Source organism: Fusarium oxysporum, chromosome XII (genome assembly GCF_013085055.1).
Source record: "Fusarium oxysporum Fo47 chromosome XII, complete sequence".
NCBI classification, from domain to species: Eukaryota; Fungi; Ascomycota; class Sordariomycetes; order Hypocreales; family Nectriaceae; genus Fusarium; species Fusarium oxysporum.
Genome location: NC_072851.1, coordinates 1,523,050 through 1,536,472, shown reverse-complemented (window position 1 = coordinate 1,536,472; position 13,423 = coordinate 1,523,050). Strand labels below are relative to the sequence as shown.

Here is a 13,423-nt window from a genome sequence, read left to right as displayed (position 1 = left end):
ACAACTTGAACAACAAAATAAGATAGTAGGGCGACGCCGGAGGGGAAAAAGGACTAGGGTACAAAAAGAAGGGCCTTTAACTATAGGGGAAGCATCACAAGCAATTGATCAGATAGATATTGATGCGCAGGTAACAGCTGAAGCCTCGAGAGGTGGTCGCGGAAGGTCACAAGGAGCAAAGGTCCGGCAGTGCAGTATTTGCGGAAAGACTGGGCATAATGCAAGGACCTGTCAGGAGGCAATTGAAGTCAATAGGGAATAGTATAGCGATTAATTTTAGTTGATCAGATAGGTTGTGGTGTTTTTATTGCGAATTTCATTTGGAAAGTTAAGATATGTGGCTCACTCGCTTGTCTGGCTCACTTGCTTATCATACACTATATCCTTTTGGCATTATTCCGTAATAACGAATAGTAAATGGTTCGTTGAGGTGATTGGTTGAGCTACTTGCAAGTGTTAGGCTTTTGCGGACGGATGGCCATGACAAATCTTCCAGCACCACAATCATTCAAGAACTGCCATAGTAATTCTCCAAAACCTCATATCTTAAGTGAATTAGGTTTAAAATACTTGTTGAATATGTCACTTGGACTCCAAGCTCCTGCGTAAGTACTTCGTGTTATGACAGATCCACCAGTCATGGTCCCGTTCAATAGAGCGGCGGTTGCAAATCGCCGGTATCAATACATATTGGTTTTAGACTATTTACAAACATTCATCTCAGCCTTAACGCGATTACATCATTGTTTACAACTCCCGGTCCGTAATGCTGCGTTGCATGGATGGCTCTCAGGATTTATGTAAGTACGTGCAACTACATCGTTCATTTCACATCTATCGGGGAATCTAGTCTGCAGTTCTCCATATTCTAGTATACCTTCTAATTTAAGACCCCTCAGAGATTTATTTTAAAGCCAGGGGGATGGGTGAAAGTATATTGGAGGCCATCCAGATCATACTCTCACTAGTGGCAAGGCTTCTTTCTAGCGCAGTCTTTGGGTCAAATAACTATCACAAATTTATCCATGCATGAAATTCTGGTGTGTTGAGAAGTGTCAGACTCATTGAATGACCTGATAGGTCGATGTCTGGAGCCAAGGATGCTGTCTTACAACCAGTCGGCCGATATGACAGCATGCGCCGCTCTCCGACGGATCACGGGGAATGAGATCGTAAGCAGTATAAGCAATTGACGTAAGTCCAGAAAACATATAACGCCTCACATATAACGCTTCAGAAACGGTCTTACTCTTGCAATCGACAGTATCAGATTTCGTGATGGCCTCACTTGACTCTTTGCCCTGCGAGATTCTTCTACAGATCATCCGCGACTGTTCTCCCCAAGAATTATGCCATCTCAGTTACACCTGCAAGCGTTTGGCATCAGTCGCTGGAGACTGTCTATGGAGGGACATTGAGTTTCATGAGAAGGGATATCACGAGTCGAGCGCAGAGCTCAACGAGCCGTTGCCTTACAAATCTCCCAATCGGTTTTACCATGATTCGAAAAGGGATGGTTGGCAGAGCGATATCAGCGAAAGAGCCAAGAATCTCTTCTCCATGCTGCAGGCACTCCACGCTCACGGTGAAGGACGCCTAAGGGAAGTTGCTGGTCGGGTGAAGAGTCTGTGTACCGTGATTGAGCCACAGTGGAAGCCCGATGAGAGTTCAGTGGCAGAGCCAGTCTCTGTTTGGAAGCTCTTACCTTACTTCAAGAACCTCGAATACTTGGAGCTTCACGGCGCCTATGAAACTTCCTACTACAGGGAGCTTGAGGAGATACTAGAGGGGCCTTTGACCAAGCTGCGGTTCGCAAAACTCTTCGCTTACATCCCCCGATCTGTTTCAACTTACGTTCTCCAATCCCACGAAACGCTCGAGCGCCTAGAGCTTGGTATGTTAGATCCGCCGCTGCCCAATGCAGTCGGTATCAGTGAACAAGATGCTGGGAATCATGGCCGATGGGAACACCAACCCAGGGGAGTCATCCCAAGCCCACTTGGACATTTCATCCCCGATGCCCGAGTCCCTTTCCCAAGCCTCAGGCACTTATACTTATGTTCACCTTGTAATAGCCGTGGTGATTACTTCAACCAGCATAATTCATGGTCGACTTGCGCAGAGCGGAACTGTCTCGAGGCATGGAAAAGGCTCATCCTGGCGTCTCATAGGACTCTGGAGACCCTCGTCATCGAACATCGACCTGCAGCAGGAATCGAAGACAACGAAGGGTTCTCTGAGGATGAGTTTCTCTCCACCGGAAAGACCGGTGCTGGCAACAGGGCATTGTTGGATGCCATCGGGGACATAATCATCGATAAGGAGAGACTTCCCAGATTGAAACGAGTGTATCTGTATGGATTTGTTGCTGGCAGATCATCTGAAGCATCGTCTGTCGAAATACCCGGAGACTGGTTGATGCATGGGTTGGAAGCGAGAGAAGTCACCTGCGAAGCCAGAAGGGGAAAATGGTGTCTGTTCGATCAGGACTCAGGCGAGACAAATTGGGCAAAGTGGACTGGAGATGGGAATAGTAATCTTCACGATGGTTATATGGGTATCCGGTGGTATTCACTTTTGGCTCGGGTATAAGCGGTGAAATGGGACATTTGGGGCCTTCATGTTCATAGCACTCACTGACTGCAGCAAGCCTGGAAGAAGAAGCCAACAAGGTTCAATGACCATTATTTGACAATATTTCCGTCAACCTTAGACTGATCAATGAGGGTAAACAAACCTCAAAAAAGATCGCCAAAAGTCTATGGTGGATGACACCACCTTATGTGCCTTCACACGGGATCGAACCGTGGACCTTGTCATTACTAGTGACACGCTCTACCACTGAGCCATGAAGGCGCCTTCTGATTGGATGAACTGGCTGATTTGTAAATTACCTCATCAAGCTGACTCGAAAGTGACTTTTCCTTGTGATCTGATGGATAATGTTACAGCGCGTTGACAGCAATCTTCTACCAGTAGCACTAGCACTACTGAGACAATTGGCCATATCCATATTGCATCCTAATAGCCAATTCATGTTATAATTCACGGTATGGTCAAACAGATGGTTTCGTTAATGGGCACATAGTATGTACTAGCCATAGTAAGGCTTGACTAGACATGCTCTCAGCAGACCATGGACGGTGGAGAACATGAATGCAGGTGTTGAAGAAGAACTTGATACATCATGGCTTACTACTTGTGCCGCGGGAAGTGCAGCAGTCTCGCAAGCTATTTTTCTATTCATACCACCGGCTGTGATGGCAGAGCTTTGAGCCCATATGTGTCGAGCAGCTACATCAACCGAGATCTTAGTGTTCTATGGAGAAAGATATGTGGTTCAAAGGAAGAGAAGGGTGAAACAGGGACTTGCCAAGAAAAGTTCAGGGTATTTCTAATCTCGGCAATGAGACAAGTTAGAAATTGCTAAATTAAACAACTTTTACTCCCCAAATAATATAAACCTTCCCAGAACGGGTAAAATTAAAGGTAATCATTCATGGAAAGCCTATATACTAATCACCCTGCTGCTGTGGTCCATAGTTCTGAGGCATAATACATTTGAACGGGAAGTTTACAAAAATGTAAGTGAATGTGCAAATGGAAGCATGGCTATCCAATGTTGGTAACCCGATCAGCAATCCAGTTGGCGACAGCAGTGGCATTTTCATTGTAATCCCCGTGCGTGTCCAACATAGTAAGGAACCACCAGAGTGGGGCGCCCACAAAGGGGACAAAGGGCTCCCAGGGGATCGTTTTATCACAAAAGCTATCACCTGGGCGGCAGACACTCAGACTACGCGATGCAGCGATTTTGCCCATGGGCTTCTTCGGGTAACCCAGGGTAACAGCTACGCAGACGCGAAGTCAGTGGCAAGTTGTCAATGCTGTGAAAGGTATAGGTACTAACCGGCAGCGATGTGCTGTGTCACACCGGCAGTTACATTTTTAGCAGCTTTATGTAAAAGCTGGGCGCCCTGGCTGTAACCAGCAATGACAATCTTGGTATCGGGACACTGGCTTGCGGCCTGTAAGTACGGTGTCAGTATCTTCCTCATTAGAGATGCGTCTTCGTGTTTTGACGTACCTGGTTGATTAGTTTAGCCATGGTCTTGCTGCCTTCGTTACAGCCTCCTTTGAAAATGAAGTCCCGCCTCCTCGCCTTGTAAGTCACGCCCTGGACGGCCAGGTTCTCCAAGCCAATACGGTCGGCAAGGCTATTGAATAAGGCGGGACCGGTATTATTTGCTTTTCCTACATTGCCTGCCTGCCTGCTTCCTCGGGCGTAGATCATGGTGACATTGCGGCAGGGCGTCCCGTCGGTGAGCTGGTTATAAGTTTCGTTCGCGAATGGGAACCTTCCAAGGAAAGGGGGCTCGCCCTTACCACAGCGTTTGATGTGGTGTTCGAAATGGGTGTCGAGTTCGGCGAGAGGGGGGGTGAGGGCCTTGGTCTGCTCTACGATAGGAGCCGCATAGACAATGGTCGCAAGAACGATGAGAGCCTGAGTGGGCTTCATGAAGGATAGAGGATTCGACCAAGCGCCGACTGATTTGTCGCTACAGAGTTGTACAGACCAGATTCGACTCGGAGAAGGCAATGAGTAGGCATGTTGGAAACAGAGGGAATGAAGGGTAGCTAGTCATTATATGATAAAATTTGTTGCTTTTGTTCATGTTGTTTTTTACTCGTAGGATTCTTGTTTGCGTTATTTTTCTTCGTGTTCCCTTTCCTTTTCTTCCTCGCTTTATTAAGCCCCATAACCTTATCCCCCCCAACAGGCCGAGGGGCGATTACATGTCGGTCTTCGGGCCACAAATGTCATGTTCTGGGTATGTCTTGCTTGCTTACGTGCGTTGATACGTGTCTTCTTCGTGTGGCTTTAAGCCCGTATCAAGAGACAAGTAATGTCGTAGCCACGTATCAAGTAACAAAATCATAGCGCCTTTTCAACAAAACCACAGTGTAAGGGCGTCATACACTACGCCAAAAGAAAGCACAATGACCTTAATATCAAGTCAGCAGATCACTCCTAATCTTATCTCCACAATGGCACAGAGTGGAGGGATTTCTGAGCGCACATCTAAGGGTATTGCATTCCTTAATTTTTCGGTCCGTCTCGAAGCCTCTGGCCACCTGGCACCACTTGGACCTCGAAACATGGTCTTGTTCTTATGGGCACGTAGTATACACTGGTCATGGTAAGTCTTGAAGGAAAACGAACCCACGACTTCAAACCAACATGTCTTGAGCAGCAAACATGGCCCAATCATCTAAGAAATTGTAATCATTGAGTCAAGGTATATAATAACGTAAAAAGGTTTGACGAAAGAAATCATTCATCCCGCTGCCAGCTATCTATCCACATATCCATCCCGTCCTACTCATCGTCATGTCCATCATGATAAAAGACATCAAAAACCGCGTCGCTCTCTGGACCTTAGTTCGTGGTAGAGTAGGGCTGAGGATTATAGGGATGCGACACCAAAGGGTCGTTGGACTGATATCCCGTCATGTTGACTGAGGTTGTAGAAGCATTCCGGTTGTCTTGCTTGAAGATGAACAAGATCGCCTTGATGGAGTCGGAGGGGTTCAACATGGCGAGCCAGGCATGGATACCGAAAGGACCGCCCTGGTATGACCCCTCAGGCATGTTGCCCTGCTCCAACTTGGAAAAGTTTCCCCGGCCATGGCCAGACATGTAAACGCTCCATGGGTAGGCAAACATGAAGAACAGCGACAGAGGAGCCATTTCGATGCAGATAACGAGGTTGGGAATACCGACGTGGACATCAGCATAGGTGAGCGTGTCGCTGGTCTTGAGAACGTTCTGGTCGTTGAGAACGGTGAAGATGATCTAAACAGTCAGTGTATGATAAAGACGTAAGAAGGGATAAACCTTACACCCTGGATAAAAGTCAAGCCGACTACGATCTTGAAAGCAGTGAGCTTCAGCATCGGGTTATGGTGGGCGAGGTCCTTCTTGAGAAGGAAGTACATCTGTAGAATCGAGAGGACCGAAATGACGAGGGAGATCGACATGATGATTCGGAGGTAGATGTTGGCGAAGTGTCGATCGTTGCTTTCTTGACAGAAGATACCGGCGGCTTGAGTAATATCGGTAGCGACTGCGACACCGATTGCGATGACGGGCATCTGAAAGATCATAATCCAACGTGTCTAGAAGGCTGTCAGTAAGATTTCCAATTGCTAATAAGAGACAACCGTACCTTGAACCACTTAATACCATTCTTCTTCTTTGTAGCGAAAAACACGTCTTGTTGGTCTCGGTTCGGTGATACATAATCGCAGAGGAGAAGGAAGAAAGATCCCAGCGCGAAACCCTCGTAGACATGAAGCCAGGGTTCGATGTAGACCGCTGCATGAGGGAAGCAGATGCAGAGGAACGAAATGATGGAGAACGCAGAAATGAGTGTGCCGATTCGCATGATCCTGAAATCGTTAGAACGACATGGGGGTTTGAAGGTAGGCTATGCGTACTTGACTTGTTCTGAGGGGTTGGAGAGATGCGTTGCATGCATCATGTTGATGAAGAACATGACAATCAGAGCGAAAGCAGCAAAAGAGCCGCCAATGATCATGCTCAGCTGGTAAAAGCTCAAGCTACCGGTAATATTCTTCTCGGCATCTATTGTGTGTTAGCCGGAGGTCGACGTGTCGGCGGGGCTGGTAGTACCTTGAGCAAAAGAATGCGTAGGGCAAGTAACGTTCGACTTATCGTCGTCACCACTTCTAAAGAGACCCATCGTGGTGGTGTTCTATAAAGTTCAGAAAAAGGAAAAAAGAAACGAGTATATGCTGAGATGTAGTCGCTTGTCTGTTGTGAAGATGAAATGTTAATGTTCGCAACCGGCGACAGAAGCTCAATATATACAAATCCCAACGCCGTCATCTTCAAGCTAGACCCCTGCAATGAAACCCTCAGATACTAGGTAATCTAAGCGCAGTATCAGCACAGCCAGCTATGGATCAGCGTCAGCCCTACGGCATAGCTTCCCACTAAAACGGCCATTGATACGACCGATCTGCCGACCTTGGCACCTTTTCTGTATCGTGAACAACGGGGTGCTCCGCGGGCTTGTCCGGTAGATGCAGGGATCAGCGTGTCAGCCATTCATAGCTTGCCAGGGGTTTGGGAGCGGCCGGCTGGCTTACTTTTGTGGCTGTACCCTGTCGACTTGAAAAGTCGCTCTTGTGAGGAGTTGATAGGGCAATGGGAGTAGTTGAATCCACTTTGTTCAACGCTCTGCCAAGAAATTCATCTGGACCCTTAGATATCCTATCCAAGCTTAGCTTCAACCATGTCCTGGTCCAATCTTAACGCGAAAAAAGACTCCTTTGATGAGATCTCAAATTGAAACAAGATATTAACATTAATGCTTGTTCTTGCGGCCTCCCACGCAGTGCGAGATCGGCAGTTGTAGTTCGAATGAATCACTGTTTTTAGCATCTCCATTCGAACGTGGCTTAGAAGAGTGACGATGTCGCTCGAATGGTTCGTCAAAAGCGGTCTAGCTTCGCGATGATCAAAACACAACCCCACCTCGCGTTTAGATAAGGCGGGAAACCGGCACGATAAGGAAATTATCGAAACTTTTGCTCAATGCGGTTCAGATTAGGGATGATCATGTCGAATTGGTTTCAGAGCATGAGAATATCCTTGCTGAAGGATCTGAAAGGATCCGCTAGGCAGTCTTTTTTATTTCTCTTGGAAAACCTCTGCCGAAGGCTACTCGACATATCATTGCCACTAGCTCGACGCGAAGGTGTCTTGAAGCTTTGTGTGACATACCCTATACAACGTAACACTCATTAGTTTGCGGACCAACAAATTACTCCTCAAGAAGGATTGTTAAACTAGGCGGCGCAGATGAATCTTTATTTTAGAGCTCGAAATCAAGTTTAGACTACAATTAACCTGGGCTAAGAATGTCCAAAAATCCTCGTAAGAACGGAGAGTCGGAGGATGTATCACCGTCTCTGTTTGTTGCGTACGCTTGACAGGAAGTCAAAACTCTACCTGGAATCATGCTTAACATTTCTTACACGACTTTATTTCTTCGATTAGCTTAAAATATCCTTTTACTCATGATACTCGGGCCCCAAAGTCCCCATACTAACGTAGCCTTCGTGCACTTTCGTTCCTGCGCCTACTCTTCACTTCAGAGCTGACCCTGCATGTAGCCCACCTACAATAGAGTCAGTAATCATATATCCAATCAATGACTTGGAAACGAACCTGTAACAAGCATATCTGCACCTGTTGTAAACGCAGCTGCATCGCTCAGCAAATAGCACACCATAGGTGTCAGATCCTCCGGCACGCCCAGCCGTTGTAATGGGGCTCCATTTTCGTACCAGTCAAGGATAGCCCTCTTCTCTCCCTGTAAGCGTGCTAATAGAGGGGTTTGGATCGCTCCTAGCCCATGATTAGTGGCATGACTGAGATTGTCGAAGATGACTTACCTGGCGAGATGCAGTTGACCCTGATGCCATACTGACCCAGCTCGCCGGCAAGGGGACCCATAAGACCCTTGATAGCAGCTTTGCTGGCATTATAAGCGGATTTTGGTTGTACTGGAACGTATAGACTCTGCGCATTGATGCTGGCGATCGCAACAATACTTCCAGGCGTTTTGGTCTCGACAAGATGTTGTGCGAGAAGCTTGATAGTCCAGTACGTCCCCATAACATTGACGTTGAGGACTCGCTGGGTGACTTCCCAGTCAGCGTCGAGCAATGGTGTATCCATCACAATGCCTGCCGCCGTGAGCGCTCCATGAAGCTGTCCGCCCATGGCTTCAACACACTCAGCAAAAGCCTTCTCAAGGGATTCTTGTTTGGTTACATCGCCTCGGGTGTAAAATATCTTGGCGCCATAGCGATCACTCAGAGATTTGAACTCTTCTACCGGCTCGGGAGCTGTGTCGATGACAGCGACGCCGCCGCCTAGCTGGGCTATGGCTTTGGCACAGGCAAAACCAATACCTCCACCTCCTCCTGTGATGAGGAAGTTCTTGCCGGTTAAATCAAATCGATCTGTGACTTTGACGTCGCCAAGACCGCGAGGGTTGAAGGTTGTCATGATTGCGGAGATGTGAGGCTGCGAGATTACTGGTGCTCGGGATGAATACTTTTAAATTATATGATAACCCAGCTTATATATAATCTCAGATACAAGATTAGCTTGGAGCAGTGGCTATATACTCTATTTGCCATGAGATTTATTGATAACGCCTTCTTCTGCCGCAAGCGCCATGATCCACGGCTTCAGAAGCCGAAGCGACTCAACACTGAGAGTCCAAATTGCGACGCCATGATTCGCCAGAACCAGACGTAGAGAATGCGGGGTAACCGATCCACAGTCTTTCTAGATACGGTTGGGTTTGGTGTTGAAGCCGATACCCGCTGACTCTTTGGAGTCCTGCGAACGATACTTAGCGCGGAAACATTCCCTACACGCCAAAGTTGCCGCCGGTTATCAGATAACGGCATCGCACCCGAGGATTTTGTACTTCTGTGCGACAATCTGTAGCTTGTATATGACCCGAGAAGAACTGATATAATACACATAACAGTCCCCAAGCCTTATCAGATATTCCTGTCCCAAAAGCCAAACCTCTACTCGTCAATTACCTCAATCAGTGTCTGTTCATCACCTAACTTCCCCTCCTCATATCATGACTGAAACCGCGAAGACCAAGCCCCGCGTCAGTCTTGGGCTCCTGACATTCGGCCCTGAAGGCTCAGAGACCTACGGAAGCCGCATTACCTCCCTCGACACCTTCAACCAATGCCTCGACTACTTGCAGTCGCGCGGCTACAATGAAGTGGACACAGCCAGAACCTACGTCGGCGGTCAGCAAGAAGGCTGGACCAAGCGTACCAACTGGCGAGAGCGCAACCTTACTCTTGCTACAAAGTGGTATCCTTACAAACCTGGCGATCACTCCAAGGCCATTGTCAAGCAGAATTTGAATAAGAGTCTTAGCGAGCTTGGTTCCGATAGCGTGGATATCTTCTATCTGCACGCACCAGATCGATCCGTCCCGTTTCAGGAGACGCTTGAGGCCTGTAATGAACTTTATAGAGAGGGGAAGTTCAAAAGGCTTGGCTTGAGCAATTATGCGGCGTGGGAAGTTGCTGAGCTTTGCACCATTGCGGACCAGAAAGGATGGGTCAGACCAAGCGTTTATCAGGCTATGTACAATTGCTTGACTCGCGCCATTGAAGAAGAACTTGTTCCATGCTGCCGCAAATTCGGGATGGATATTCTTGTCTATAATCCCTTGGCTGGTGGTGTACTTTCAGGTCGCTACAAAAGCAAAGAGATCCCCGCTGACGGCGGACGATATTCTACCCAGGACCCGGTGATTGGGGCGATGTATCGGGACAGATACTTCAAGGATGTCAACTTTGAGGCTTTGAAGGTGATTCAACCTGTTGCTGACAAATTGGGGTTGACGCTCTTGGAGATTGCATTCAGATGGCTTGTTCACCATAGCAAGCTCAAGGTCATGGATGGCAACGATGGGTTGGTTATCGGTATCAGCTCGCTCAGCCAGCTTGAGAGTAATCTGGATAATGTTGAGAAGGGTCCGTTGCCAGAAGAGGTGCTGGAGGTATTGGATGAGGCATGGAAGATCACCCAGCCTTCCTGCTCTCTTTACTGGAGATAGTCCTGTTATTGTTCTCCCTCACGAATCGACTCTGATGAACTGAGAGTTGTTTCCCAGAGGTACGATGTGACCTTATAATAAATTCCGCTTCATCGCGGACTCTGCTCCAACTGCCTCACTGTTTTGCTTTTTCTCTAGCACTAAGATCGCTTACTCGTAATGTTATGTCTGTTTACATCGCCCCCACTATTCCGATTTCAGCTGTGGTCAGTTGCCCAATCTAGCCAAGCGTCATATTTATCGTGTTCTCACGACGGCGCAGCAACGCGCTGCTCCGCGAAACCACTCATCAGAAAGTTACCGACTCATCCCTTGCCACCCCGAGTGATCCAAAGCCACCAGGAACTGGAAGATTTACAGACTTTGTGATCGCCTTTATTGAAACTATTCGATCCGAGCTAACACGATGGTCCGCCCGTCCACGTTTTTGATCTTTAGCCTGTTCGGCTCAGCTCTTGCTGTCGCCGCGCCGCAGTTTGACCAAGGGGCGGAGTTACGCAAGTCAGAATGTGATGTATGTGACTCTTAACGCGTCTTGTGAGGCTAGAAACTAATGAATGTGTCAGAATGGCTGTTTCGATGACAGCTTCCCTGGCGGTTCATGTACCAATGATCCAGCCTGTATGTGCACCCAGAAGAAGTACCGCGAGGCCTATTTCTGCTGTATGGCCAAGAAATGTGATGCAGATGTTATGCCTGGTCAGTATCCTCAAAATTTGGAAGACTGAACTCCTCTAACGAACTACATGCAGAATCTGTCGAGCGCCAACATACAGAATGCCAGGCCAGGAACCTCGACTTCACCTTTGACGCTGAGAAACTTTGCGGTATCAAGTTAGAGGCGACCAGTACCTCTGCTGCTTCGTCAACCACGAGACATGCCGGAACTACTTCGCACGTTTCACACGGATCTTCAGCGACATCGGCCTCGGCCTCTACGACATCAGATGCAGAAACCACCAGTAGCACCGAGGGTGCTGAGAGTGCTTCAAGTACTGCTCAGGAGTCATCTACAGGTGGCGCAGCCCCTGTGACTGACAGTGCACCACGGTTGGGTGCCCCTCTTGGGGTACTGAGTGTGCTATTCATGGTCTTTGGGATGCTTCTCTAGGTCGAAGCACTGGGTTTGATAAACATCTATGACAATATTAATAAACAATGCCACTATTCCTCAACATCTTTTGATGAGAGTGCTGAACACTTCATCACCGTCTCAATCGAGAGGTCTTCTTCCATAAGTTGAGTATCTGTTAGGTTAGCAGTTGGGCTTCAATAGGTTATCCTGTACTTACACCGGCCAATAAGCATGAATGGTCCTGTCATTCAGGTCCCTTCTGACCTTTGCCAAAAAGATGGTAACCTCTTCCTGGCTCCACCCAAGAACTCTCGTCAAAGCTGCCATGGACAGTGCTTCAAGACCCTTGAAACTATCCATGTTGAGATTGTTCCACTCACCAATCTCCTTATACCTTTTATCCAGAGGCCAGCGGTTCGTCGGCCACTTAAAAACAGTCTCTACAATATCCACGAATCCCGCATCGCGTAGAATGTCCTTGTTCTTTTTATTATCCTGGAACGGGCGACCAATCTTGGTGGATGCTTCGTCAAGAAGGTGGATAAGCTTGGAGAGATGATGATCCTCGGTTAGGGTGTTGTCGTCTGAATGAGCGAAGAGGTCGATTTCAAGAAGCTCCACGTAACCACCTGGAACAAGATTGCTAAGGGAAGTTAATCAGCCTCACTGTGCTCAAAGTAGTCATAGATCTTACTCGTAAATGCTGCTCACAAGGTTCGGCCAGCTCTTGATGCTAAACGTCATCATCCTACTGTGAACGTAGTCGAATGGCTCAGAGAAGTTCCACGGCTCTTCGATATCATCGATGAAGAACTCCACGTTCGGAGGAACACTGAACAATGTCAGTGCGCATCCCATAATGTTCCGATCATATAGTACAAATCAGGTTGGATAGGCGAAAGGTCGACACCAATCACTTTTGTTTCGGGATGTTCGTCTGCGTAGTCGATGGCCCATATTCCCGTCCCGGTGCCAACGTCAAGAACACGCTTGGCCTTAGAATTAGGATCATTCGGGGGTGCGAGACCGAGTTTGTTATCGAGCATCAAAATAAACAAGTTATGCTGCAAGTCTAGTTGCGAAAATCAGCAGTGAAGGCGGCCTTTCGAGGCTTTGCCATACCAAGTCTCTCCTTCTCGACGTCGTCATTAGGAAGGTTATACTCTGTAATCGTTAGTCAACAACAGCAGAGCAGCAATTCAAGAGACTGACTCCCATCCTTATACCGATGATAGGTCCTGCCGTTTTCTTTTCGATAGTCCAGAATGGAGCTTCTTAAGCTCTCAGACGTGGACGCTAAGCTCTTTTCCACTAGGTCAGGTCGGCAACGACAAACGTTCGTGAGAAATGACCTACCAATCCCATAGATGAGTCATGCTCTTCGTCAGACTGAAATTCGTGGTTAGTGAGTCTCCCTGTCCTTCTCAGCAATTGGTAGAAGAACCTGTTCATCCGGTACTAGGTCAGGCTCCGCGTTGATAGTTGGTTCTGCCATTTTGATGCAAATTATTTAATCACGCAATGTTAAAAACTTCCCCACTCAGAGGATATCCGGCTGCTTTATGAGTAAATCACAATCCCAGTCGATATTTGTCATCCTGTTGGTTGAGTTCACTGCATATGCAGCTGGATGACCAGGGTCTGATCA

General features: G+C 47.7%; 7 protein-coding genes and 1 non-coding gene across 8 annotated transcripts; 3 read left to right on the top strand and 5 right to left on the bottom strand.

Moving 5' to 3' along the window:
* Positions 1 to 766: 766 nt before the first annotated feature.
* On the top strand, positions 767 to 2,592 carry FOBCDRAFT_149369 (uncharacterized protein; the record flags this gene model as incomplete). Its single annotated transcript, XM_031193856.3, has 3 exons — positions 767 to 800; positions 1,081 to 1,172; positions 1,321 to 2,592. 3 exons carry the CDS (start codon positions 767 to 769, stop codon positions 2,590 to 2,592), a joined length of 1,398 nt encoding a protein of 465 aa, XP_031030477.3.
* A 192-nt stretch (positions 2,593 to 2,784) lies between these two features.
* Positions 2,785 to 2,856, bottom strand: FOBCDRAFT_t289. The gene has a single exon. It is a non-coding gene; the product is annotated as a tRNA-Thr (tRNA).
* A 756-nt stretch (positions 2,857 to 3,612) lies between these two features.
* FOBCDRAFT_209495 (cutinase-domain-containing protein) lies at positions 3,613 to 4,519 on the bottom strand (the record flags this gene model as incomplete). Its single annotated transcript, XM_031193855.2, has 3 exons — positions 3,613 to 3,851; positions 3,911 to 4,028; positions 4,088 to 4,519. The coding sequence occupies 3 exons, from the start codon at positions 4,517 to 4,519 to the stop codon at positions 3,613 to 3,615; spliced, it is 789 nt and encodes a 262-aa protein (XP_031030476.2).
* A 921-nt stretch (positions 4,520 to 5,440) lies between these two features.
* FOBCDRAFT_254650 (organic solute transporter Ostalpha-domain-containing protein) lies at positions 5,441 to 6,795 on the bottom strand (the record flags this gene model as incomplete). Its single annotated transcript, XM_031193854.3, has 5 exons — positions 6,698 to 6,795; positions 6,502 to 6,649; positions 6,231 to 6,453; positions 5,905 to 6,180; positions 5,441 to 5,857 (listed from the first exon to the last, which is right to left on the bottom strand). Exons 1-5 carry the CDS (start codon positions 6,765 to 6,767, stop codon positions 5,441 to 5,443), a joined length of 1,134 nt encoding a protein of 377 aa, XP_031030475.2. The 5' UTR covers positions 6,768 to 6,795.
* A 1,383-nt stretch (positions 6,796 to 8,178) lies between these two features.
* On the bottom strand, positions 8,179 to 9,106 carry FOBCDRAFT_246074 (uncharacterized protein; the record flags this gene model as incomplete). Its single annotated transcript, XM_059610736.1, has 3 exons — positions 8,179 to 8,210; positions 8,261 to 8,416; positions 8,488 to 9,106. The coding sequence occupies 3 exons, from the start codon at positions 9,104 to 9,106 to the stop codon at positions 8,179 to 8,181; spliced, it is 807 nt and encodes a 268-aa protein (XP_059466418.1).
* A 595-nt stretch (positions 9,107 to 9,701) lies between these two features.
* On the top strand, positions 9,702 to 10,700 carry FOBCDRAFT_193582 (NADP-dependent oxidoreductase domain-containing protein; the record flags this gene model as incomplete). Its single annotated transcript, XM_031193852.2, has 1 exon — positions 9,702 to 10,700. One exon carries the CDS (start codon positions 9,702 to 9,704, stop codon positions 10,698 to 10,700), a length of 999 nt encoding a protein of 332 aa, XP_031030473.2.
* A 406-nt stretch (positions 10,701 to 11,106) lies between these two features.
* Positions 11,107 to 11,811, top strand: FOBCDRAFT_209491 (uncharacterized protein; the record flags this gene model as incomplete). The annotated part of the gene is made up of 3 exons (XM_031193851.2): positions 11,107 to 11,214; positions 11,267 to 11,399; positions 11,453 to 11,811. The coding sequence occupies 3 exons, from the start codon at positions 11,107 to 11,109 to the stop codon at positions 11,809 to 11,811; spliced, it is 600 nt and encodes a 199-aa protein (XP_031030472.2).
* A 102-nt stretch (positions 11,812 to 11,913) lies between these two features.
* On the bottom strand, positions 11,914 to 13,270 carry FOBCDRAFT_287204 (S-adenosyl-L-methionine-dependent methyltransferase; the record flags this gene model as incomplete). Its single annotated transcript, XM_031193849.2, has 8 exons — positions 11,914 to 11,947; positions 11,993 to 12,418; positions 12,470 to 12,607; positions 12,655 to 12,847; positions 12,898 to 12,939; positions 12,988 to 13,078; positions 13,132 to 13,164; positions 13,220 to 13,270. 8 exons carry the CDS (start codon positions 13,268 to 13,270, stop codon positions 11,914 to 11,916), a joined length of 1,008 nt encoding a protein of 335 aa, XP_031030470.2.
* Between the last annotated feature and the right edge of the window lie 153 nt (positions 13,271 to 13,423).